The following is a 25,273-nucleotide window of genomic DNA, read 5'->3' as shown; positions in this document are numbered from 1 at the left end:
GGACTTTCTAAAGGCTCTGTTCACTGCAAGCAAAAAAAAAAAAAAAAAAAAAAAAAAAATCAATGGCATTTTAAAAATCCACAAAAGACCTCACTTGGATTATAGTGTGGGAGAACAATTCATTAAGATGGAATTGACATTACCTCTAAGGGATTTCTTATGTTTTCTACTGAAAGCAATTCAATTCAATCTTAACACATGGGTGTGATATTCTGGATTTTGAGTTGACTGATCACAAATAGGATCTCAAGATCTTTTGAGAGAATTAAATGAAAAACAACAGGGATTTGTCATGAGTGCAGCATATACTGTTGATGTGATTTGACCCAATGTTTTGTTACATGGTCTTTGCTGACACCTGTTGGTTTATTTTTTGTTTTTCTTTTCTCTTTTTTTTCCTTTTTAAGAAAAGCATCTCTAATTTTAGAATTTCCTTGACAATTATTTGGCTTCAGAATGGCTTAATTACATAGCCCATCTTATGGAAATTCTCAATTCTTTTAAAATATGCATACATATACATATATATGTGTTAGTACTAAGCAGAGGCTTCAATCAAGCACCTTGCACTAGAAGCAATTAAACATCAGCAGAAAGGATGACCTCTATCCCCAAGCCAAGATAAGAAATGAAAGGATGAAAAGGTTGCAAAACAAAGAAGGAAACTAAAAAAGCCCAAAAGACTATCAGAGGGGCAAATATAAATGAGGCTTACAAACATGTTTTAATATCCCAACTCAAGAATTAAAATTCAGGATTATTATCTCTGAAGCTTGTGTCAGAGATGAGTTGTGAAAAGGGATGTGGAAGAAGGAGCAGTAGCAGTTTTGATTATTCCAACTATTAAGGAAAAAAAACGCAGTTTAGGTGGAGAGGTGGTGCTATGCAGTTTTGAAAGGTTAAAAATCCATGCCAAACCCAACTGACATATCAGATTAACATAGTTAAAGCATACCAGCTTTTGTAGCCACAGACAAAAAAGTCAGTGATGTGTCAAGCATCTCATTTTGCCACCTTTGATTCCTCAGCAGAAATGACCAGATAAATATTCACAGATGGACTGAAGGCTTAATTTTATGTAAATCCAGAGCAGAACTCAAATTAACACCTTCTTTCCATAGCAAGATGTCTTAACCATTTTGCCACCGTGCTCCAGAACAGTAGTGGGTCAAAATAAATTGGATTTACATAAATTTAGCTGAAAAGGGCCAGCGCGCTAACCGTTAGCTGCATTTCTTTTTTTCCTTTTCTTGGCACAAATAGTAACTGATACCCTCAGGAACACAAATCACAAAAATGTTTATAGTTTCACTATTAAATAACACCCGCACCTCTTTCTACTAGGTCAAGTAAACCACATAGATGGCACCAGGGTCATCAAGTCATTGCATATTAAGCGGCAAACCTGGGACCCTCACGGGCTTTGAGTAACCGACAAAAGCCAGCGGTTAATTTCTAAGAGAAATGGCTCTCCTGCTTTCTGCTTTTCTAGTCTACGGTTATAACACGTAGTACTCCAAAAGAAACTTCCCCTTAAGGAGAGAAAAACCTGCCCTGAAGGCACTGTCTCTTCTGGGGGTATCAAGCTGAAGGTTAAGAAAACACCTTGGACATTGATGAACCTTTTTCTGTTCGTTTTCCTCACGGTTTCTCAAGAAAACGTTTCCTTTTTCCATTCCACGTGACTGAGCCCATCTAACCTAGCCTTGTGTTCTGCTGGCAGGCAAACTCAAAGAGGCAGCAGACTACAAAAAACTCCAGCTACGGCGAGCGCCAGGAGAACTTTCCACCAAGAGGCAGGGAAGATTTCTTCCTGTGTGACAAGTGAAAATCTGACGCTTTCACTCTTGTATAAAACACCGCACCTTTCAGTTTAACAGCGAAATAAATTATTTAAGACGTCTTCACTAAATCAGATTCGGAAAGGTTAACTTTGTGGGTTTTCTACTTTATTTCTAAAACAATCCTAAAACCAAGAAATATTCTCGGTAACTGAGGTTTATAAAACAAACTTCATAGCCCACGCTACATTTATAATAAGAGGACAGTATGTCAGGATATTGTTAGTTCTTCATAAATATTTACGATGATGATGTCCAGAAAGCATAGCAGATCCTTTCTTCCTACGAAATTATGACTGAAAAACTAATGTAGCCAATCATGCAGCGTGTACATGTCCATCAGCGTACTACTTCTCATTAAGCTATGTGGGCACAAGCATCAGGAGAAGAGGAAAAAAAGCTAATAGCAAAGCTCTGTTCACTACCATTTACTGTGTTTTAATGAATTTTACCTCTATACTTCGGGAAGCAAGCACATCTTTCTCAGTCCAACCACCAAGATACAGTCCAATTACACATAAAATTGCTTAACGTGGCAGTGATTAAGAAGGATCACAACAATCCACGATTTTATGCAAGCTTCAAATATTAGCTCGTGTCTTTGACCTCCTACTGAATACAAATATTGTCAGAAGAAATACCTCTTTTTTTTTTTTTGTCAAATGGAACATTTAGCAAGCTGTAACGGAAATTTTGCATTAGAACAGTGTAATACTTAGCATGTCCAGTTAATTAAGCAGCCATTTCTAAAAAGTCGGTGATGCTATGAAACAGCCTGGCCCAGAAAATACTGCGTAAAAGCCCATTCTGATGTCCATTTATAAACCACGTGACCAGGATTGGTCCATGTTCATGTTGGCGTTTGTCAGTTTCCCAACAGAAGTCTGCACGAAGGGACCCTTTGCCCTTTTGGCGGGGTGGGACCCACATTCCATGACACAAGTGGCTCAATACAGTAGTTACCAGTAACAAATACATCAAGTAGGACGTAACGACAATTTCTACTGAACAATGATATCAAAATACTGTCTGAAAAGTAAACTTCTTCCTAACACCCAGTTTGTGCAATTTTTATAGTACTTCATAGAAACATTAAGTAGGCCATTTTGTCGGCTAGATGTGGATAAAGAAAATGGGTATCAACAACAGCGCGCGGCGTGCTCGTGAGCGATTTATACTTACACCACAGTTGCTAGCCCGGAGAGCTCTGGGCAGAGCGCCGTGTTCGGTGAGTGGGTATCATAAAACAGAAAGACACACGAAAGACATTTTAAATTCATCATACACCAGATAAAATAAAGTGAACAGAACGGCCAAGCGAAAAACATGAAAAGGTGCAATTAAGAATGAGACAGATTTTTGCCTAAAAGCAACTTGCTCCATGACAAGAGAATTTGGTACCAACATCTCTATGCCATGAGAGCAGTGCAGACAATCTGCACCGGGGATGACTTGCCCTCCGACAAACAGAAAACCGCATTTATTGCCCTATACAACGTGCAGTGCTGTGATCACATACTGACTGGCCGTCTTCATCGCCACTGCTACTGTCAGTCAATAATCTGCGCAATGGGCGCACAGACCGACAGGCACTCCCCTTGTTCTGCTCAAGGCCTCATCCAGATGGAAGAGGCAGAGGGAGACCAGCATGTCACCACAGAGTTTGGCAGCAAGTGACGAGTCGTCACATTGCCATCTACAGTTTGCCTATAACCATGTCCTCCACACTTCTCCTTTTCCACTTCTCTCTTCTACAAACTCGAGGCTAAGTTGTAAACCTGGGGCGAACTTTTGGCTCTAATCTGGTTGAGCTCCTGGGCACTTCATCACAGGTGACGGCAGGTCCTGCTGCATTCGTGACCCAGGCTTGGGAAGCTGCTCTCGCAGACGGCTCCTCCCTCCAGGAGAAGCAGAGCCTGCAGAGGACAAGCAGCTACTGCAGAGGCACCGGCAGGACCCACAGCAATCCATGGGCAACAGCAAGGCACGGGCAGAGAGCAACCTACAGCTTGCCACGAGAATCCCATTTTTGTCCCCTAACTGATGGCAGAGACCAAGCCTCTTCTGGAGTTAATGCAATGGAAGCTTTGGGTTTTTAAACAGCAAAATGCCTCCACTGATACTGGAAACAATTACTGCTGCTCCTTTTGATAGTCAGCCAAATAATCTGGTTTTGGCTGGGTTGAGGGGAAATGAATATTGTGGCTTCTCCTGCTAGTTGTGCTGCTGGCTAATGTGCCTTATTTTCCCAACATAATATTCCAAAAATTATGAGTTGTAATGAAGGATCAAGAACACATGCATTCCTGAATATTGGAATTCAGCCCAAAATTATGTTACCACAAACTAAGTTAGGACCCCTTCTGTTACTGAATGTAGCCAGTCCAAAAAAGTCTTTACGAAACGGTACTGAAAATGTGCATCAACCTTCATTTCCCACTTGTAGTCACCTTATGATTTACTTAATTTCTGTTCACTTTATCATTTTATCTCTAGGGTTACAGGTTATTTTTACGTTTAAAATTATTAGTAAGTCATTTAATACTGCAGCCAAATCAATTCTGCTTTCTAATGTATCTGACAATATCCTCAACTGGTTTCCTGTGGAGGTGGAAAGGTAAGCCCAAGAAACTAATAAACACAAGAATATAGTGAGCATTTCACCAAAGATCGTAACTTTCTAAAAGAGAGTGGAAGAAAATCTTAAATTCTTAGGCAGACTGTGAACTGAAATCAGAGTTGTCTTACAGAAAGATCAACGAACCCCATCTTGTAGATTTACTTTGGAATTATCCAATCATACTGTATCTGTATACAGAAAAATTTGTTCCAGACGGAAATATTAATGATATATTTTATTCCTTTGCAGTTTTGGCTTACTGCTGTAGAACTGATCAAACCTGAAGCCGTATACTTGCAACTCAACATGCACCTTGATCACTTCCACAAGCCGATTTCAACACATCTACTGTGAAAATTATTTGAATTTTATCTACCTACAACCATACACATCTGGAAATATTTTTGCATACTAGACATCACCGTGACCAAGAGCACTGAATTATGTTGACATCTGCAAGAACTGATCAGACCTCTCCCTTGACGATTAATCCTTACGTGGTCCCTAGCGAAGTAGCATCCGAGGCTCTCTGACATTCCCAAAATAAATCAAGCGGGAGCAAAAATCTCCCGTTAAGCGAGAAGAGGTGTGACTCTGTAAACTGAACAGCAGACTGAAACGCAGGACAGACGAGAGCTCTGTTCCTGGCTGACTGCTGTGGGTACAAGCTGGTGTTATCACACAAGCCGTTTCCTTTTCTATTATAACCTGATCTCAAGGCACCCACTCTCGTAAAGTGCGCTTTTGCCAAACACAGCGGAGTGGAGCAGGGGTATATATGCTTCCAGGTAATGCTTTTTCAAGTGCATCATGACACGTGTCTTGAGAAATGGGTTGGTGGAAGGCAATACGCACTCTGAAACGGAAACCCTGAGCAAGAGAGGAATCCGGGAGCAGGTGGCAGGACCCATACTAGCAGCGGCACTCCACCGAACCATAGCTTTGATATGGCACACAACTGTTCTTTCTTGTTTGAGTCTACGTCATGTTCTGACTATAACAGTACCCTTCCTGAACACCCGGTTGAACGGTTGCGTTAAGAGTTGTGGTGCTCCTTCGGAAGTCTTTGCACTATACTGAACAAAACTTCAGCGAATCACTACACGTGACCAGCCCACAAAACTAGTAAACCAGCGCAATTTCTCCCTTAGGAGTTGGTTTCGCAGCCGTACCAGCCCAACCCCGTCAATTCTCACACCTCGCAGGCACAAGTTTCATCAAGGGTCTCCCTTCTACCAGGAAGCTCCACCACCAGAGCGTGCAGACAGATATAACCGTTCATGGTCAGGGTGATCCTGCTTAAAGGCCATCTGCCTTCTGAAAACTGATCAGCCTTGTTTAGCTCTGAAGCTGCCCACTGCAGTGGACAAACACCCCCCTTTCTTACATTTACTACTTTCCCCTCTTGCTCAACATCAGCTTTAAGGCCTATTGCACCACCATCCTTATCAGCACGTGACAAAGGTACACGTCTAATGCGTGAAAATTAATTGCATCTAAAACCGAGTTCACGTTATAGCACTTAACAAAACCACTTTCAAATACATTTTACACTTTTATTTGTACTTTTATGTGAAACTCTCACGTGCGTTATGACTGGAATGGATATATGTCAGGTTTTATCTTTAAAAAAGCACTTAGAATAGAGCCATATATACTGGAAGTAAGGACAGAAGCTGAATTCCTGAATCTAAAAATTAAAAACAAAGTATAAAAAATTAATTTCAGAATTCTAAGCACTCTGAGTTTTGAACTATTATTCTTTTCGCTAAGCTTCCTTATTTTAGATACTTTTTCCATTCTGTGTTATGGGGTGTCAGGGTTTAGGCCCAATTGGCTACTGGGGACGTGGGGGACCTCAGATGGGACCGACAGATGCTCCCCTCTACCCCTCTTCAAAGGGAGAGGCAGAGGAGGAAAAAGAGACTTATGAGTTTAGAAGGAACTAAACTACTTTAATGAAATATTAATAATAAAATAAAAGGAAATAACGAAATCTATACAAAACCGTATCAAGCTCCCGAGATGACAGTGATGTCACCGTCAGGCACTGGGGCATTGCCCTTGAAGGAAGAGCCCGTGACCCTTTGATCCCTCAGCTTTTATGCTGAGCATGAGGCAGATGGGATGGAACGCCCCCTTGGTCAGTTTTGGGTCACCCGTCCTCTCCGCTCCTCCCCGCAGGTGGGACCCCACTGCGCTTTTCCCCTTCCGACCCTCCGACGGGGCACAGAACGGCGTCGGCTGCCCGGGGGGGCAGAGCAGCACGTGTGAGCGAGAGCCTCTCTGCACAGCGTGCCCGGGCATCGGCTACAGCCACGGGGCCGATCGCTCTCGGAGAGGGAGCGCTGTCTGCGCAATATGCTCATAATTACAGTCGTTAGAAGAGGCCCCGCTGAGAAGCGAAGTCACTGAACAAAACTGGTCCGGTTTTACCTCAAACCAGGACACAGGGTGTCAGATCTACGGTGAAATAAGAGAGTTAGCGCAACATTTATGTGATTTGCACTGCTGGAAAGAAGGTAAAAAACATATGCATGCCACCCCCAGTTAATTCAGTGAGAAGAGAAAAAGTCTTTGGTTTTCTCTCAAAGATCTCTCATAACTTATTACCAGCAACGTACTTTGGGTATCAGAGGAACTCAGGGTCTGGCAGATATACTGGAAAGAGTGACGAGGTGCAACTACCCAAAAAGCACAAGAGGCAACTCTGGGAACCCCGAATTCACTGTTTGCAGAGAAGCACAACACTTCCCCGAATCGTTACAGACAGGACGGCGCATGAGTCAAGAGAAAGAACTATGTATTAAGTCTCTCAAAGTCCCAAGTAACCAACCTCGTGAACTGATCTTCCTTCATAGTCATAACCGCATCGAACAGCTTCAGGCATGCTAACCGGGTATTTCTGCTGCAGCCATCAAGAGAAGATAGCAGATACCAAAATTCAGTTGTGATTGAGTTAATGAATTGAGCAGCTGGAGCATCTTAAAGTAATTTTAGGTTGTTTGCACATACAGAAATACAACGCTCTATTGATTTATAATTGATTTTTTTTTCCCTTTCAAATTATTCCTATTAAAGACTGACACAGCTGATACAGCTTTATTAAAAAATACCACTATTCTGCTGAATTTTAATAAAAATATTCCCGGAAATCTGAATGATATAGGTCTCTTTTTGAAAACACACAAAGTGTTAAACGCTTTATCTTGGAAAAGCTGAAAATCCTGTGAAAGAGAACTAACTCTTCCGGAGTTCTGCAACCGAGGTAAAATAAACATATTTTAAAAGAGCTGCTTGATGAAGGCACTAATCTACATATCTCTGGTTTTCAAAAAAACTGCTGCTGAAACATTAGGAGAACACTTTGCCTTTCATAGAAACTTTTAATGTCACTGACAGAAACAAGAACTGAACATTCACAAGACAAAGGTGAACCAACTGGTTTCATCACACATGCTGATCTGTTTTCAGCCTAAGCACTCTTCAAATACACTTTTTTTCTAGTCACCTCGTCGGCAAAACCCAGTTCTTTTCACCACTCCTTTAACAAAAAATAAGCCACCTATATCTCATCTTACTTACTTGCTGTGAACTCTCTGCTGATTTTGGAGTTCACTACTCTAGTCATTGTTTTTAAGTGGGAATGATTAATAAGGCCAATGATAATTCAATTTTATTCCGCTGTTCAATAAATCTTGTTTTTTCCTAAGGAGAAAGAAAGGAACGGATACATTTAGATAAAAGGTGAATTAGCTGTATTTTTAATTTCAGCTACATGAAAATGGTTGGTGCAAAAGTTTATTAAGAACTGAGAGTCTAAACTTTTGCATATAAACCCAGGATGGCAAGAATGGTTCTAATTGAACTAAAGCTGCTGAAGGTTTTATTTTTAAAAAGCTCATGATTAACTCATTGAAACACTCCCCCTACTACAATTTTTGTCTTCTTTTTAACAATTAGTACCATTCTTTGAATTGCAGCAACTTGCAAGTGCTTTATAAACAACCATCTGCCTTATTGTATCTTCTCTGCTTTTCACTGTTTATCAATTTAAAAATGTAAAACACATTTATCAACACATTTATCAACAATGTAACAAATTCCCATCTGGGTTTATGAGATGCTCATCATTTCTTTCAAGAATCATGCTAACAATAATTATGAAACTATCTCAGAACCTTTCGAGTACTGTCATGTTACTGTGATGAACCAACCTACTGCCAATTGCTGCCTACGAACTACAAGAGTTCACTGAAGCACATCTGACATAATCATTCCAGTAAAAAGTCTTCACAAACAGCAGATTTTGAAAGCGGATTTAGCATATGCAAATGAATATACTGCATGCAGCAAAGATTCATATTTAAATTTAAATTTCCTTAGGTGCTGCTAAGTAGTCTTCAATCCTTGCTGTCTGTCCATCCACCTCACTCACCAGAAAGCAACGCTGAAGATAAACAGACTGTTAAAAGCTGAAATCTTTACAAAATTCTGAAGGCACTACACATGCACGATTTGGATCATTCTGTGCTGCCCCTGCTGGCATTTTCTTTCTGTCACCAAAGGCACTGGTTCAAAAATGAGTGAAGTGGAAGGACGAGAACCTTACAGAAATGTATTATTTATGGCTTCGGAACTACTATTGGAGAGAAATTCAGTATCTTGCCCCATTTTTAGGTGCTTTATCTAGTTTGCTTAAAGTCTTCTCTGTCATGTTTCTGTTTCACGCTTACCTACCACACGTTGAAAATGATCAAGTGAAGAAAAAAAAAACCCTGTAACCAATAAGGCACGTATTCCTGAAGAACTGCATTTGTAATTGAACTCACTGCCCAAAAAGTGATAGGTGTCATTTAAGCGCTTCCTCCCCCATATACATTCAAAATTCTGTATCATCCCATGTGGATTCCTCTACGTCCAATAAGAAATGAGATCACACTTCAATTTATTTTAAAGATCTTGCCCAATCTCTCTCTTCTGCTCAGCTGTCTATTTTCGTCCAAATAGTATAACCCCAAATATTTTTGCGACATTTACTCCACTGTAAAATTTTGCTAAAGCAAAAACCTCCTGCAACATTCATTCGTAGACGGGCCACAACATGCACAGAAACAGCACTATCAAATCGCTTCCAAAGGAGACCACCCAAAACGGGGTGTAACCACTTTCAAAAATTAAGGATGGGGGAAATATTTCAATTAGATGCTTTCACTCTACCTTTTTAACAGGACATAGAGTTAGGCAGAGTTTGTTCGGTTCTCAGTGAGGATTTTTACTATCCCCACGAAAGCTGACAATTACTTGACTGTGACACAAGACACTGAAAAAATTCAGTTCGTATATGCTCAACAAGACACCTGTTAAGTATTCGGCATCTAATCTCTTTGAACAGGACAACTCTACAACAGTCCCGGCCAAGCAAGCGTCCCATGACAGCATCATGTCTGTGAACCCGCCTATGTACTACATCACTACCAATTTATTGTGTCCTCTCGGTAGGACAAATTTTTCCAGCCACTAAATAACTAACAGCAAAGTCATAATAATAACAAGTCAAGGTACACAAACAAAATTTTGCTTAATCCATGGTGTGCAGCACATAATTTATCATATCAAAGTCTCACTAGCCAGAGAAAATCTGGAATGTTTAATGATAAACTGTCTGTGCAAAGAAACTGAAACTAGAGTGTAAGGATTTGTACTAATCATCTGCAAATTTTATTTGGAACTTGATCCTGCAGCCCTCATTCACAAGATCAGACCTATTGAGTTTATTCACATGAGCTTCGGCTGCAAGATTGGACCTTAAGTACTATCAGGTGCACGTGCAGCCTATCATCAGATTTTGGGTTATTCATGTAAGAAGCTACCCTTTCAAATGCAGACTACTTAATGCTTCCTTCTTCATTAACTTACATGTCCTCTTCTGCTGCTCTACGCTTTCATTTGTGCTATGTAAATAGCTTCTTTCTCTCAGTCATCCAAACAAATAATGCTCTTTGCAACCAAGGAGGAAATTAGTAGCAGGTGAACGCTTATTTTTTAAATTATGTTGAGACCAAGCTGTTCTTTAACTTAGAGGAGAACTGGAAAAAAAAAAAATAAATCCCATTTTACTATGTAGCGATCTTAATTATGGGTTGTCATTGTCATAATTCTACACACTTATTCTTTTCCCCCCACACAAATATTAACCTTGGTGGTTAATCTACTTTGTGATGAGCTGGACCTAACGTTGTGCGCATACTTTAAAGCAGTTTATTTAGTGGGACAAGACTTCTCCGATGATGTAAAATTAACCGTCTCTCATCATACATGAAACACGGAAGGAATTTCTGACTGAGGTGGTCTATTCCTTTGCTTTCCTTATCTATTCTACATAAATATAAGGTGTTTCCTTGTGCTGTGGTGACTGTAAAAAATAACCACTGTACTTCTGCCACCTGCTTGTATGCTTCTGTAGGTCAAGACAGGCTGCCGTTACAAGAAGCAGCATCCACTAGTCCTTGAACAGGACCGCGGCAGAGGCATTTATATCATGGTCCACATCATAACCTACACATTTGCAAATGCTATTTGACTTAAAGACGTGGGTAGCCAAGCCAACTGTCAGGACGGGTAAAAGTCTTTTCATTAGTGATGGCACTCACAAAAACATCTGCAAATATTAAATGGCCTCCAAGCAATCACCAAATTATCATTACACAGTGCTAGAGCCGTAAGAGGCACGCAGAGGGACAGACAGTAACTGCCTGCTGATGCTGGCGACACTCTGAGACTACGGAAAGAGAACGTCAAGATAATCTTTTTCATATGAAATCTCATTATCAACACAACTTACATGACTGGCAAAATGCAAGGTAAAATCCCAGCAACAAATTTCGGTATTTTCTTTATGATTCCAGCTAATTTCAATGTCATGATGAAGCAGGGGCTGAAGCTGACTGTTGGTGCTTTCAGTAGCCATAATATCTATTGGAAGTGCAGTAGGAACAATAAACACAGACACTACTTAAAATGCAAGGAGACACACATCATGTGAGTCTAATCTTGAGTTTGACCTGGAATCCAACTCTCCATAACTCCTGGCCAGGAAAAACAGGAAAAAAAAAAAAATAAAAAAAAAAATGAACCTTGAACTGGAATGGTACGTCTGCAACAACTGAACTGTTGTCACAAAATTGTTCTCAATCGTACTTCAAACTTGCCACATGGATTAATCGGCAGTTAGAAGCAGCTGCAACACCATGTTCTGTGCACTTCTGTTGCCATTTTAATTTTTAAAAAGCAAATGGAGAGGCTCTCCACAAAATTCAATGCTGCAACAGCAATGACTGAACCAGAATCACAAAATTATGAACAGTTCACTAAATTGTCTATTAGGAGCACATATCAAGAGGCTGCAGAACAAAATTGTGTGCCTGAAATAACAGATCAATGAATGAAGAATAAAGAGATGTAAGAAGTGGAGACGTTGACGAACTATTGTAATTTCTGAAGAATCAATTTCCATAGAGCCAGAGTAGTGGCAGAACATCACAGATCGTGTATTCATGACTTTTAAGAGCAAAAAATCATGGATTACCAAATGTAAATTTATTAATGCTCCAAGAAAGAGAGAACGATGCTGTAACATAAGGCCAGGAAGTATACCCACTTCTTAAAATTATTAAATTGCAATAAAAGCAGCCCACGATGTATATGTACAGTAAAAAAAAAGGGTGCCTTGGGCAGGACGGATATATCCTTTAAAAATTAGAAAAACAGTAGACAATGACTGAGCTAATGATGGAAACACTGAATGCATACGACACTTTTGTCCGACCATAGAAGTCTAGCTACTTTATCATCTCACACTACATCCAGCTGCACAAACGTTCAGCCACAAACACGTATTAGAGAACTCCTAACACCAAAGGATGATGTTTCAAAGCAAAAAGGCCTAATGCCAGATTTTACTACATCACCTTATGAATTACACGAGTTGCTGCTTCTGAAGGTGTCACAGTTTGCTGAGCACATCTTACCCTAGACTTACAAAATGGCTAATAATAAGTGGTAACACACCACTTCTATTCTACTCAACGTCTACATCAGTGACCCACCAACCTGCGGCACAAAAGAAGGTTTTATCTATGTGAACAAACGCCACGGGTCTTGCTGGCCAGCGTCCCCCGCGTTCTCAGATAACTATATAAACACTCACAGTGCCAAAAACAGACAATGGAGCACTTATAAATTTGTGGCTTGTTGGAAGAACCGTGTAGTATGAAACACAGATAAGTTTCTTTGTTCTCTAAAAAACACAAAACAAATAGAAAACTTAGAACAATTCACCCTGTAGGATTCCCGACCTCACACGCTCCTTGCCTTTTACCTACCAACATAAACAAGGCGTGTTTTCAAAGATCACTCAAACCTGAACATGGAGAATGACTACAACTAAGGCAAAATGCAGAAGACGGCTCACAGGTGTAAGGCACCCACGCCATGAACACACCTGGTTAACCAAAACTCACAACAAGTCATTCATAGTACCACGGGTTGAAGCTGTGGCGCTCCACTCGCTATTCAGATGCACAGAATGAGGAATTTGATGAGGTTGCCAAGAAGGTATGGTGGCACAGGAACCCACATGGAGACACACTAATCTTTATAGCTTCGTCTCGTCCAAATCATCGATTTGGAAAATGGGGATATTTGAACAATACAGGCACACACAAAGGTCTGCACACACAGAGCAGGGAGTAGGCACCAATCTTTTTCCAGCTGGAAGAAATGCGTATCAAGAAACTTAGGCAACGCAACAAATTGGGCAACAGCACATTCCCTGGTTTGGAAAAACATACAGTTGAGGTGAAAGCATGTGAGAAGCAGCAGCAGCAGCCCCCATCGTCTCATCCCCTGCCACAGTTCTTGCAGGAACGAAGAGGAGGAGGTAAAAAGGAAGGTCCTTCAAGCCCTGGTAACGAGGTCCGGCAGGACAAAGCAGCGCTCAGTGGCCGGGCAGCCCCAACACAGAGCCCAGGCTGTCCCGGAATGCAACAGAGGGACCGAGCTGGCCACAGAGCACCACACCAACGCTCGGCAGAGGTCTGGCAGGGTCAGCAGCAGCTTTTCATTGCAAGCAGAAAGGCTGCCTCCATCTCAAAGCCTCTTCAGGAGCCACAGCAAGGAGCTGGGAGACAGACTAGCCCCTGTCACCTCTCCGGCTAAAGCCACAGCAGCCTCACCTGCAGCAGCTTTTCATTTTATCGGAACGAAAAAGTAAAACCTGCACATGCGCAAATCTCCCTCTTTCCTTCCTCTCCTGGTGTACTGCTCTCCACTGAACCTCTTACTTCCACTTCTCTCTGCCGGACAGTATCCAAACCACTGCTGGTGGGAATTCTTGGACCGTACCTCACTCAGCTACGCCGGTCGAGGACAGAGGGAGTGCTGCTCCTGTTAATCAAGATGACTTCTGCCATGCGCTCCTTTCTCGAGCCTGCATGCTCCGTGCCTACAGAAGTTCCCAGAGCCTACCCTGCTATATGTAAAAAAGGCCACGTAATTAGATATTTCTTCAGCTTTAACAAATGCACTCTTGGCAGCACGAGAAACTATATGAAACCGTTTGGTGATAAATTTAAGTATGTACTTATTTACCCATCCAAGAAACTCAATCAAGACGCTTTATACTATTGACTTTGCCACAGCGCAGGACTGGCTGTCATTTCAGACATTTTAGTTTTCTTTTTACTCTTTAGTACGCAAGCAGACCGGCTGGGGGGCACAAGGAGTTGGGAGGGGACACAGCCGGGACAGCTCACCCCGACTGACCACAGGGACATTCCGTACCATATGGTGCCATGCTCAGCAATAAAAGCTGAGGGGACACGGGAGGAAGGGGGAAACGTTGGGAGTCATCATCCGATAAGGCTTTCGTCTTCCCAAGTCACCATCACCCACGAAGAAGCCCCGCTTCCCTGGAGATGGCTAAACACCCACCCGCGCATGGAAAGTGGCGAATGAATCCCTTATATTGCTTCGCTTGTGTGCGCGGCTTTTGCTTTACCTATTAAACTGTATCTCAGCCCAGGAATTTTCTCACTCTTACTTTTCTGATTCTCTCCCCTATCCCACAGGGGGGGAGCAAGCGAGCGGCTGGGGGGGGGGAGGGCTGAACTGCCCTCTGGGGTTAAACCACAACAACCAGAAAGTTTAAAAGACAAAACATCCAAACAGGTACAATCAAACACATCCCCGAGTAGTATGAATTAATGTAACAGAAAGAGTAAGTGGGGAATAAATGTGTTTAACCCTTACTAAAACAATAACGCTAATGAAAGCGGACAAGCCGTGAGGCAAAACTTCATACAGTCTCTAAGAGAGAGACCCTGGCTTGTGCACAGAACTGTGCATCCCCCTTCCCCGAACGCCGCTCCGGTGCGAGCAGCGTTACTGTCGGGAGGCGAGCGTGCCAGGGCTGTCCCTGCCGCCGGGCAGGGGAGGTTGTGACATGTGACAGTGCAAGGAAGGGCTCAGCACACACAGCTTTGCTTTCACTGAGGTCAGATGCCTTTCTTCAGGTCAAGGCTCTGACTCCTCAAGCATTACAATAAGCACGGCACCGAAACTAAAGTCATTTTCACATAGAAAAGGTACAATGGTCAGTCGCTTCTACTGCATCCACAGCATCCCTACAAAAAGCCTGGGAAGAGTCCAAAGCATCCAAATATCTAATACACCAACAAATATTTGATCAATTAATCGTCCTTAGTCAACCTAGTGGCTCCTGATATCTCCTGGTAACATGAGAAAAACAGACGATGTATTTATCTTCAGCTAGAGTAAAATGCCACGGTTTTTTACCTAGTGCTTCACCTTGAAGAGAAGTTAAAGAAAATACCGTACTGTGTAATATTCTCTGATTTGTGTAATCTACACGATATTCTATTTTGAACACATACTAAAGTCAAATTGTAGTCTAAATCGCATCGTAAGCTATAAAGCAAATAACAGAAATTACTCTTAGAGCATTAACACACAACACATCCTGAAATCTTTTGTAAAATGACTGCAGCCTCACCAAATCTTTATTAACATATATAAAAGTATCACATCTACAGAGAAACACAACAAAACCCACAGCACAGCAATGCATATACGCACGCATACACGCACACAATTTATATACCTCTCCAAGAGCTTCATAGCGCTTTTGGTTCCATCTATGCAAATCTTCACGATAGTTAAAAACAAACGGCTCTCCGGTTTTTATATGTCTCAACTGCCCTTCTGTAAAAGAAAAAAAAATAATTCCATTTTAATATACTTCCTCGTTAAGACACATTTAATTGATGAAAATTTTAAAAGAAGTCCACATCTAAAAACTCGTCTGTTATGAATTCTCTCTCAGTTTTGGTTACAGTGTTTTCAAAGGGAAACAACTGTGGCATTACAACAAAATGCATTCCCCTTGAATGCCAGGTAAAGCTAAACATAAGTGATGACAGTGAAATTACATGCAGATATCAAACGCCAAACTGCTTTGCAAGAAATATTTACGTCTCAACTACTATGGATTAACAGTGAGATGTAAACATTAGCAGTTATTATTTGATCTACAGCGCCAATTAGGTGATCAAATTGCAGCTACAAATCCCCTACTTCAAAACCAACTGCAATTGTGAAGAAATGAGAGTGCAAAATGGGCTGGAGGCTCAAAGGAAAGGAAACATTTATTTTTAAGATGAACAACATTCTAAGTTAATCTGAAAAAAAAAAAAAAACCCTGCCCACAGTTAAGGTAGCTATCTTAACTCCCAGGCACAGTGCAACCAAGAAAGAGCTCTTAGATTCGGGGTACACTGAGACCGTAACAGCGGAATAAAGCAGAATGCTTGATCAGAGCAAACCCACGCGCTATGCTTAGATTCCAGCGTGACTTTCTGTAGTTGGCCTTGTTTATAGCAAAATTTTAGTAGCACGCCCAACCACAGATGAAGACACGGACCAAGTTAAAACAACAATAATAATGAAAGAGCAACCAATAGGAAAAGAACTGCGGAAAACAGGTATTTTACCCGTAATGTTTCAGCTTGTTAGACAAAACACAAGTTATGATCTCGGAGGATCACAAAACTGCAGTAAATTAGAGAAACATTAAAAACTGGGATATGTACAAGTATCTCCTTTGAAAGCTGAAACGTCCGCGTGATGAAGGTAAGGTTTCTCAGCAAAATGTTTCCTTTCGAATAGTAAGAAATCGCTAACTTAGTTCCCACCTTTTCAGGACCTTAACATGTTGATTCTTGATGCTTCAAATGAAATATTTAAGATCTGTTATCTCTAATAGTTATGTTTATCTGCTTATTTGAAATTTTTTCCAGACCTGTCTTACCACATGTACTAGAGACCGGGGAAGTACATGACACCCAGCCCCATATCCCCTCTCTCAGGTCCAAATATGCTGCTTCTCATAATTTCATAATAACTCTACCTTCAGCTGTGCCCTCTCAGCTAGATACTCTTCAAACACACGATTCAATAGTACAAAAAGTTGCTCTCTCCACAGGAAAAGCGGAGCCAATATCTGGTATATTTTTTCTTTTTTTTCTGGAGCCCTTGTCTTCCTCAGATTCTTTAAATCTGATAAAAATCTTCCTTACCTTTCCATCATAAAAAGAAGCATGATTATGACATAAGCGTACGTAACCGAACAGTTGAATTAAATGAACAAACGCGAAACGGAGACCTTTCTGCTTTGCTGACCGGTAGCACACGTAATAGATTTTACAGCATTCTGTGGAAATCACTCAGGCTGTGAGGTTAGTGATGGAATATTCAATAACATCATTCTAAAACACCGTTCCCCAAAATTCAAATTTCAGCCCTTTTTATCAACCACATATGAACCATTAACTCTGAAGTCAGTAAGGAAGACAGTAGACACTGTGCAGATCTAAAAATAAGGAGCTGAAAAGTGACAGAGCTGAACCCCTCCCATCAAAGAAAGAGCATCACTTTCATGACACTTTTAGTCTCTAAGTACCTTCCTGTGAAAGCCATCAGGGTATTAAAAAGCTAAGTGTTGCATAAATGACTATCATTTAAAGGAAAGCTCTTTTTTTTTTTCTTTAAAAGTGGAAGATGTAAGACAGGCAGATTTAGAAACTAAAGTTCCTCTGTTCACAGAACAGGCGCTGCAAAGAAGTAGAATTGTAAACGTCCCCATTTGTCCTACAGGTTTCAAACAATCTTGAAAGAGACATTTCCTGGAGTCTGGTATTACTTTAGCTCAGAGGCTTATTTCTCAGCTGGATTTTAAAATGTATGCACTGGAAATTATAAATACTACTAACTCATTTAACACAGAGATTCAGCTAGCTGGAAGTACTTCTAGTCACACACTTAGCTGTAATGCAAAACCGAGACCCACACCAGAAGACAGAGTCTATCACACTGCTCTTCCTTCCATCCATCTAAATAGGTGTTTTCCTACTGGTACTAACGAAATAGCTGGGATATATTACTATCTGAGTAAGTTCTTTTGTAACCATAAAAATGAATCAGTAAATAAAATGGTTCTTAATGAATGAGCACTCTTTGATTTTGCTTTTTAATGCTAATTAATGCTACAGAAATTACTCTCAGAATTTTAGTATTAACACTTCTGCAATAGAAAACAAGAAGTCATAAAGCATGCACGGTAAGAACCCACCAAGTATTGTATAAGGTGAGGGATTTTTGTGACAATTTTATGAAATTAAAAATAAAGTATTACTTAGATAGATTCAGAAGCCTGTTAACACCATGGCTTAAAATGTTATTCTTAACAGAAAAGTGTGAAATTCTAATAGGGACTTATAATATATAATTAAAGTTCTGATAACCTCTCAACATTATTCTAAGTATAGCCTTTACAAAGCACATACGACTTACTTTCATTAAAAACATACTCAAACCCTTCCAGAGTATCAGGAAATTCAAGTGGTGGCTCATCTTTTTTCATTAGTTCATCCAAGTCTATTCTAGACAGTAAATCTAAAAAAGGAAAAGAAAAATTACATAATGAATGCTGTCTTTTTTTATTTCACTATTATCACTGACAAAACGCGTTTGTTCAGATTTGTAGATCTTAAGGGCAGAAGGACATCCTACACATTACTAAACATAGGACTTCGTTATGGGAAATCTCATTCCAGATTCAAAAGCCGGGCCTCGTTTTCACTCTATCTTCCTATTTACTTCTTTCTTTATCTACCTATCTGTCTCTAATGCTGATCAAAAAGTGTCCAGCAGCAGAGAAGCCACTAAAGACATCGTGATTTGTTTCAATGATTCATCACCCTCAATGTTGGAAGCACGTCTCCGGTACGCATCGTGGTTTTAACATGAACTTATCTGGCTTCAACATCAAGTCGTTGATACGCTCCCGTGTGCCTTCTTGAAGAGCTCAGATTATCAAATGCACGTCATCTCACAGCCGTTTTCCAGCTGTGCGATCACAACACTCCTCAACCTCCCCTTTGATACCCAAGTAGATGGAGCTACACGAGTCCTTCTCTCAACCACCCTCCCTCAGCAACTCTCAAGGCAGAGAAAACCGCTACCCGTTTTACTGCAAGCTGTGACATACACATCATTTCAGACGAGGATGGTACAACCTAGTACCGTCTGCATTCACGAACGCAAGTACACTAAAATAAGTACAGTCTGCATTATTTACACTCGATTTAAGGATTTCTATTTAACCAGAGGCAAGCACATAAGGACATCTTTTGGTTACATCTAACTATTAAACAATTACTGCATCCACAGATAATAGTGTACAATCATCTCTCCTCGTTGCTCATCAGCCATACAACCCGATGCTACCATTTTAACACACTTTCTGATTACTAATAGAAGATTATCAAGAAATGATTCAGCAGGATTCCACCAAAACATATTTTCCTATTTCCTCGTAGATGAATTTGAAGACCACTCAAACATTGAGTTCAGGAGTCCTACACTGACCTTTCACTGCTGTTGTTTCATACACCAAGGTACCGTGTATTACCAAGGAAATGCACTAAGTATTCTCAGTATATTGGTTTATTACCTTTACCATCCAAAGTTGTAGCTCAAAGGAAAGAAAACAGTTTGAAAAGACTAATTTTCTTTGAACTTGCTTTGTTTGACATTAACTACTCTGCCATCCTTTAATTACTTAAAATCATTATTTGAATAGGTTTTGTATCACTATTTTTGCTTACTCTTGTCACCAGTGACAAGCCCACAGGCTACCCATGTTACCTAAGCTTGGAACTGGTACATTAATCCTTTGAAACTTCTACAGTGTTTAAAAAGTACTACTGAAAATTAGCTTCAATATTCTTGAGAGTTCCTTGGACTGCTCTTTTGTAACTCTTCAGGTTCACGTGACATTCACCCCAGCGAACATACGACTGTCTCCGGCTCCTCCTTCTCTGAGTTCACCAGGTAAAGCTGGGGGACCAAAGGCCATTTTGCACGGTCATTTTCAACCTCTCTCCAACCCACGCTATGGTATCTCAGCACCTCCGTGGTATCTAAATAGCTATACAACATCGGACGTTGACTGGAAGATATCTAAATGCGGCTTTCTCAGCCATAGCTCACTTTTACATCACATCTGTTTAATAGCAAGTCCCATGACATTCAATTCTCATTGTCACGCTTGTTCTCGTGCATTGTCCTTTGAAAGTTCCGGGGGAGATGCTTTGGTCCCCAACCAAATGACAGGAGAAGGAAAAGAACTTTGCCAAAGAAGTTTTTCACAACAGGATGTAAAAAGCGTGCCCTTTCCTCCTCTGTGATTTCACAACGTCAAGGTCGTGAAACAGTCTTTAGCACGTCTTTCTTTGGTGAAGAGACTCCAGTCACACCACATCTCTAGAATTTAATTTAACCAGAATTATCCTGTCTTCTTACTGTGACCTATCTGGAAATGTGTTTACACAGAAGTGTCAGTTGCTATATAATAAAGTATCCGTCGCCTGAGGAGCAAGGGCAATACTAGATGAACTACATTAAGCTCATCTGCACTATGTACCGCTTGTCATGATTTACAGCTTCCATCAGAGTCACTCAGGAAGACGGCGATTGGTCTGTGCTCCAACCACCAACACGGCCACTTTCTTCCTCTGCAATTTTTCAAGTTAAGATTAGCTAAAGTGTTCTTATAACTCTGAGATTCTTGCAAGATCTGATCCACCATTCCTGCCTAAGATCTTGGACTCTCCAACTCAATTCGAGACTACTTCAGCAGAGCTCAAAACTGAGCGATCTGCAGGAGACCTTCGACAGCTCAATGGCTGTTCACTAGATCACATGGAGAAAACAACACCCCCACAGAAAGTTTTCATTACGTGGAATATTTCTCAGACACTAATCCTTAATGACAACAAAATTAATGCCAAGTAACAAATGGGAGTTCTACTATTCCAAACATGAAGTATAATTTCCTCAAAACATACCAATTTGACAGAATTAGTAGAAGGTTTGAAAAAGGCACCACATACTTTTTCACCAAACGTTTCACAAAAACACAGTTGTAACTGAAGAAACATCATCTACCATCAGTGCAAAACAGAATATATACCCCTAATACTACTTTGGTAGAAATCCAATATTTTACACTGGACCTGCAAGGTATATTCTTTTTGCTCTTTTGAAAGAAGATTTAGAGAGTAAAAGTGTGATGCAAGCACTGTAAATCCAGTGTTGGGTTAGCTTACTTGTAGGTCTAACCAATTCTGTGTACTTCCAAAACTGAAAAACACTATTTAAAAGATGTCATTTCTTTAATTTATTTTTTCCTCGAGAAAATTACTCTGCTGTCACTTAGGTCCATTTACTTTTTTAAAACATACAATACAAAGAAAACTTTATAAAAATCAACATGGAAATCGATGTCCTGAAAATGTTTTCCCTGCTAACATTCTAGTCAAAGAGATTTTTAAAAGCTGTAATATGGTTGCATAATTATAAAACATAAGTGGCATAAAAATTAAATGATAACTCCCAGAAACTGAGAACACAAAAGCACCAGTCAACTTTCTCAAAGGATAATTATGAAAATTAAAAAAAATTAATGGATATCTTATTCTGTTCCTCCTTACCGCAGATCATTATTTTTCATATCCTCTTACGAAAACACTGATAATGGACACGCCATTAGACAAAAAGCATTAGCATGGATGGACTAATAGTCTCTTCCAGTACTGCAGTTCCTAGACTCTAACCCGTAGTTATATCCAACGATTTTCCTTTCCTTAGTTATTGTTTATGAAACGTAAACGTACGTAAAAAGAAGGCAAAAGGACTCATACCCTTTAATGCAGTAGTCTTCTCTTTTTCATCTGGACCTCCTTGCTGGAGCTGAGCCATCATTATCCCAATTGTCAACAGATTTAAAATACTGAGGTAAATGTACATTAATCATCAAAGGGCAACCTGAAAATCAACAAGAGTTGGAAATTAACAAATTTACTGACTTCTACTTCAACAGATTTGACTTGCTACTGCTTACATCACAAAAATCCAGAACTTGTTCCAAAAGCAAAACTTCCCTGAGTATTATAAACCCCTATGGTATGTAAGGTAAAATTAAAATTAACTTTTTCCTCTTCTTCAAAACTTACACTAGACACTCTAAGTTCTCATTACTCTATCCTGGATTAAGACGGTTTACACCAAAGTGTGACACACATTCCAGTATCAAATTTGGTGAAAGATTCAAGTTCGCAGGAACAAACACTAACTTCTCCCTAATCCTAAAAGGACAACTATCTCATCGTTACTTCTTTTTTGTGATTCTAATGTAACATCAGCAAACGCAAAGCCTTTTGGAGAAGCACCACGTTTTTAAGGCCAAAGTAGAAGATACAAAAAACCTCACAACATAATCAATAGAACTTCCACAATCTTTAAGGATTTTCTTCATCAATTAATTCCGCTTTATTGTTCTTACTGTACTATACATTCCATTTTGAGAAAACTACAGGGACCACTCAGCTTTAATCCACTGTGATTTCTACGATACATTATCGGCATTGAAATGTAGAGTAACATCCAGCTAAGGAACGAACCTCAATATATTCAAGGTGAGAATTTACATGAAAAATATATTTCCAAATTTCTCCTGTTGCAGAGAAGGTAACCCAGACATTCACGTCTACAAACCCTTTTGCCCTGAATCTGAGACCCGGGGAGCAAACTACCACGTCACAACCACCGCTTCTTCCTTCTCAATAAAAAGACTTCTGTGTCTTGAATTTTTCTTCCTTTCATCTTTTTTTGGCTCCTTGTTTTATTGGTCTGTCATTACCAATTTGTTTCACTCTTCTCCCCAATATACTTCACCACGGATGAGTCTGCATGAACTGCACCTCTGGAGCAATTTGTGATTTTCAAACAAAGAATAATAGGATTCACCAACTACTACCAGCTACTTAATACTTACACCCGTAAGAAAGAACCCCAAAATGGTTCAAGTAACAACAGTTCACTGTAAGGGCAAAAGAAAAAAAATAAAGCATAATAGAAACTATTTTTCTATTATCTTTAGAGAAAACCTATTACATGAAACAGTTTCTAGTAGATTAAGGAAAAATACAGCAATTTAAAGGAAAGGATAGTTACTAATAACTAAGGAGACGGTTGGGGGGGTGGTGGTGTTTGTTTGCTTAAACTGGGGTTCAAGAAAATCCAATAATCCATTCTACAAGTTGGACCTATGGGAGACTTTGACACCTTCCTTTAGAGAAGGCTGTTCAGATTAAGCTGACGGCAAATGATGGTACACTGCCAAAAGTCTTTTAAAGACGGTTCCACCAGGAAAGCTCTGCTTAGATTGTGTACTTTTTAAATTACAACACAACTCAACATGATTAAGTTAAAACGTGCATCTTTTGGATAACACTTTAATCACGTTAGCACTCGTAACAAAAGTAATCAACAAAAACAACAACAAAACCACGGAGACTTCTTTTTGTGTTTTCTAGCATACAATGTAGTCAATGTAAACATTAAAATTACCCGAATTTCAATTAGCACAAGCGGATGGTATTAAAGACTTTTATCAGATGCTTCCAAAGAGTTCAGTGACAGAAGTTCACCGAACACAAAACGTTGTCCATTGCTGGTTTGTACATTTGCAGCACAAAACCACGTACATTCCCGCAGATCGTTTAGAAAAGAAACTAACCCATTCCAGTTAAAGTTATCAGAAGTGCTACAAAATGTTTTGTGATAGCCCAGGTGGAAATTTTTCTAGTCATACAAACTGGGCAGTCCTCCCTACGCAACTTTTGAAAATTCATCACTGGGTATAGGTAAGTTAACGCAGTTACAAAATACATACAGGTGCTCAAAGACTTGTTATTGCCCAAGGGAAGACACAAAATGTATCCGAACTGATTTGCCTTGATAAACTAATCCCCACCCCCTAGTCAGATTAATCAATGCAGCAGCCAAGAATCCCCGGCATCCTTGCCTCTACAATGGATACCACAGTATCACAGTATGCTAGGGATTGGAAGGGACCTCAAAAGATCATCTAGTCCAATCCCCCTGTCGGAGCAGGAACACCTAGATGAGGTTGCACAGGAAGGCGTCCAGGCGAGTTTTGAATGTCTCCAGAGAAGGAGACTCCACAGCCTCCCTGGGCAGCCTGTTCCAGTGCTCTGTCACCCTCACTGAGAAGAAGTTTCTTCTCAGATTTAAGTGGAACCTCTTGTGTTCCAACTTGAATCCATTACCCCTTGTCCTATCTTTGGTTGCTACTGAGAAGAGCCTGGCTCCATCCTCATGACATTCCCCCTTTATATATTTATAAACGCTAATAAGATCACCCCTCAGTCTCCTCTTCTCCAAACTAAAGAGACCCAGCTCCCTCAGCCTTTCCTCATAAGGGAGATGCTCCACTCCCTTAATCATCTTAGTTGCCCTTCGCTGGACTCTCTCCAGCAGCTCTCTGTCCTTCTACCCTTCTTCCCTTAGCAGATGAAGACCCTGCACTGAGGAAAAAGTAGATACCTTAACAGCTTCACTTGCCAAGCTAGAAGCACCAAAACAAGCAAACAAACAAATAAATCCGAATTTAGCTTTGAGAGAGGGAATTTCTGGTTCTTTCTGACAAAGTAAAAAACTGTTACAGCAGCCACTGGAGGGAGGACTTGATATTAGAATGAGGATGAAACAGACACACAGTATTTTATGCATTGTTTGTGTGAACACAGCAGTTTGTTGAATCCCTCACTGATATTTGTTTAAATGACAAATAGAAGAAATTAGATGAGAGGGTTGGGTTTCCTTTCTTTGACAGACAGATGTCAAATCAACTACAGCCTGATGGTGCAGAAATGAACAGTGGGAAAATTATAGAGCTCTCTGAATGGTTGCTTACAGACAAATGCAGGAATTTCAGTTTATTCTCAGCATCGGTTTCAAGCCCCAGTGATCTTCAACTGCTTGTGCTGACCACTCCACATAATTCACCAACACCATTATCAAGTTTCTTGTAATAAATGTAGGTTATTTTAAATGTGTTATTCTGTACAATTACTTAGATGATTCTTTTAAAAATATCTTTTCTATGATTGTTTTTTGCATTAGCTACAGCAAACATACTTCCTAAAAAACTGGTTACTATTCCACTTGAAAAAGTATTTACAGTAAGTATGTTTATTGCCAAGAGATTGTATATTTATTTGTATGTATTTTGCTTTTCCATGCAAACTTAAGTATTCTATCACAAAATATCATGCATATTCTGTGCCTATTCAACTCAATGCTCAGC

General features: G+C 40.2%; 1 protein-coding gene across 5 annotated transcripts in view; it reads right to left on the bottom strand.

Moving 5' to 3' along the window:
• ARB2A (ARB2 cotranscriptional regulator A) overlaps nt 1–25,273 on the bottom strand; it is a 273,602-nt gene that overhangs the window by 229,562 nt on the left and 18,767 nt on the right. For all 5 annotated transcript variants that reach the window (XM_082497496.1, XM_082497498.1, XM_082497499.1 and 2 more), the window contains exons 2-4: nt 21,804–21,927; nt 18,391–18,492; nt 15,644–15,744 (exon numbers count right to left, since the gene is read on the bottom strand). In XM_082497496.1, coding sequence (XP_082353622.1) covers nt 15,644–15,744; nt 18,391–18,492; nt 21,804–21,909 — 309 coding nt within the window. In that variant the 5' untranslated portion in view covers nt 21,910–21,927. The remainder of the gene's footprint in view (nt 1–15,643; nt 15,745–18,390; nt 18,493–21,803; nt 21,928–25,273) is intronic.

The sequence above is a fragment of the Vanellus vanellus genome, assembly GCF_965231255.1.
Source record: "Vanellus vanellus genome assembly, chromosome: Z".
NCBI lineage: Eukaryota > Metazoa > Chordata > Aves > Charadriiformes > Charadriidae > Vanellus > Vanellus vanellus.
The sequence above is the reverse complement of the archived record's forward strand: the minus strand, read 5'-3'. Positions and strand labels throughout refer to the sequence as shown.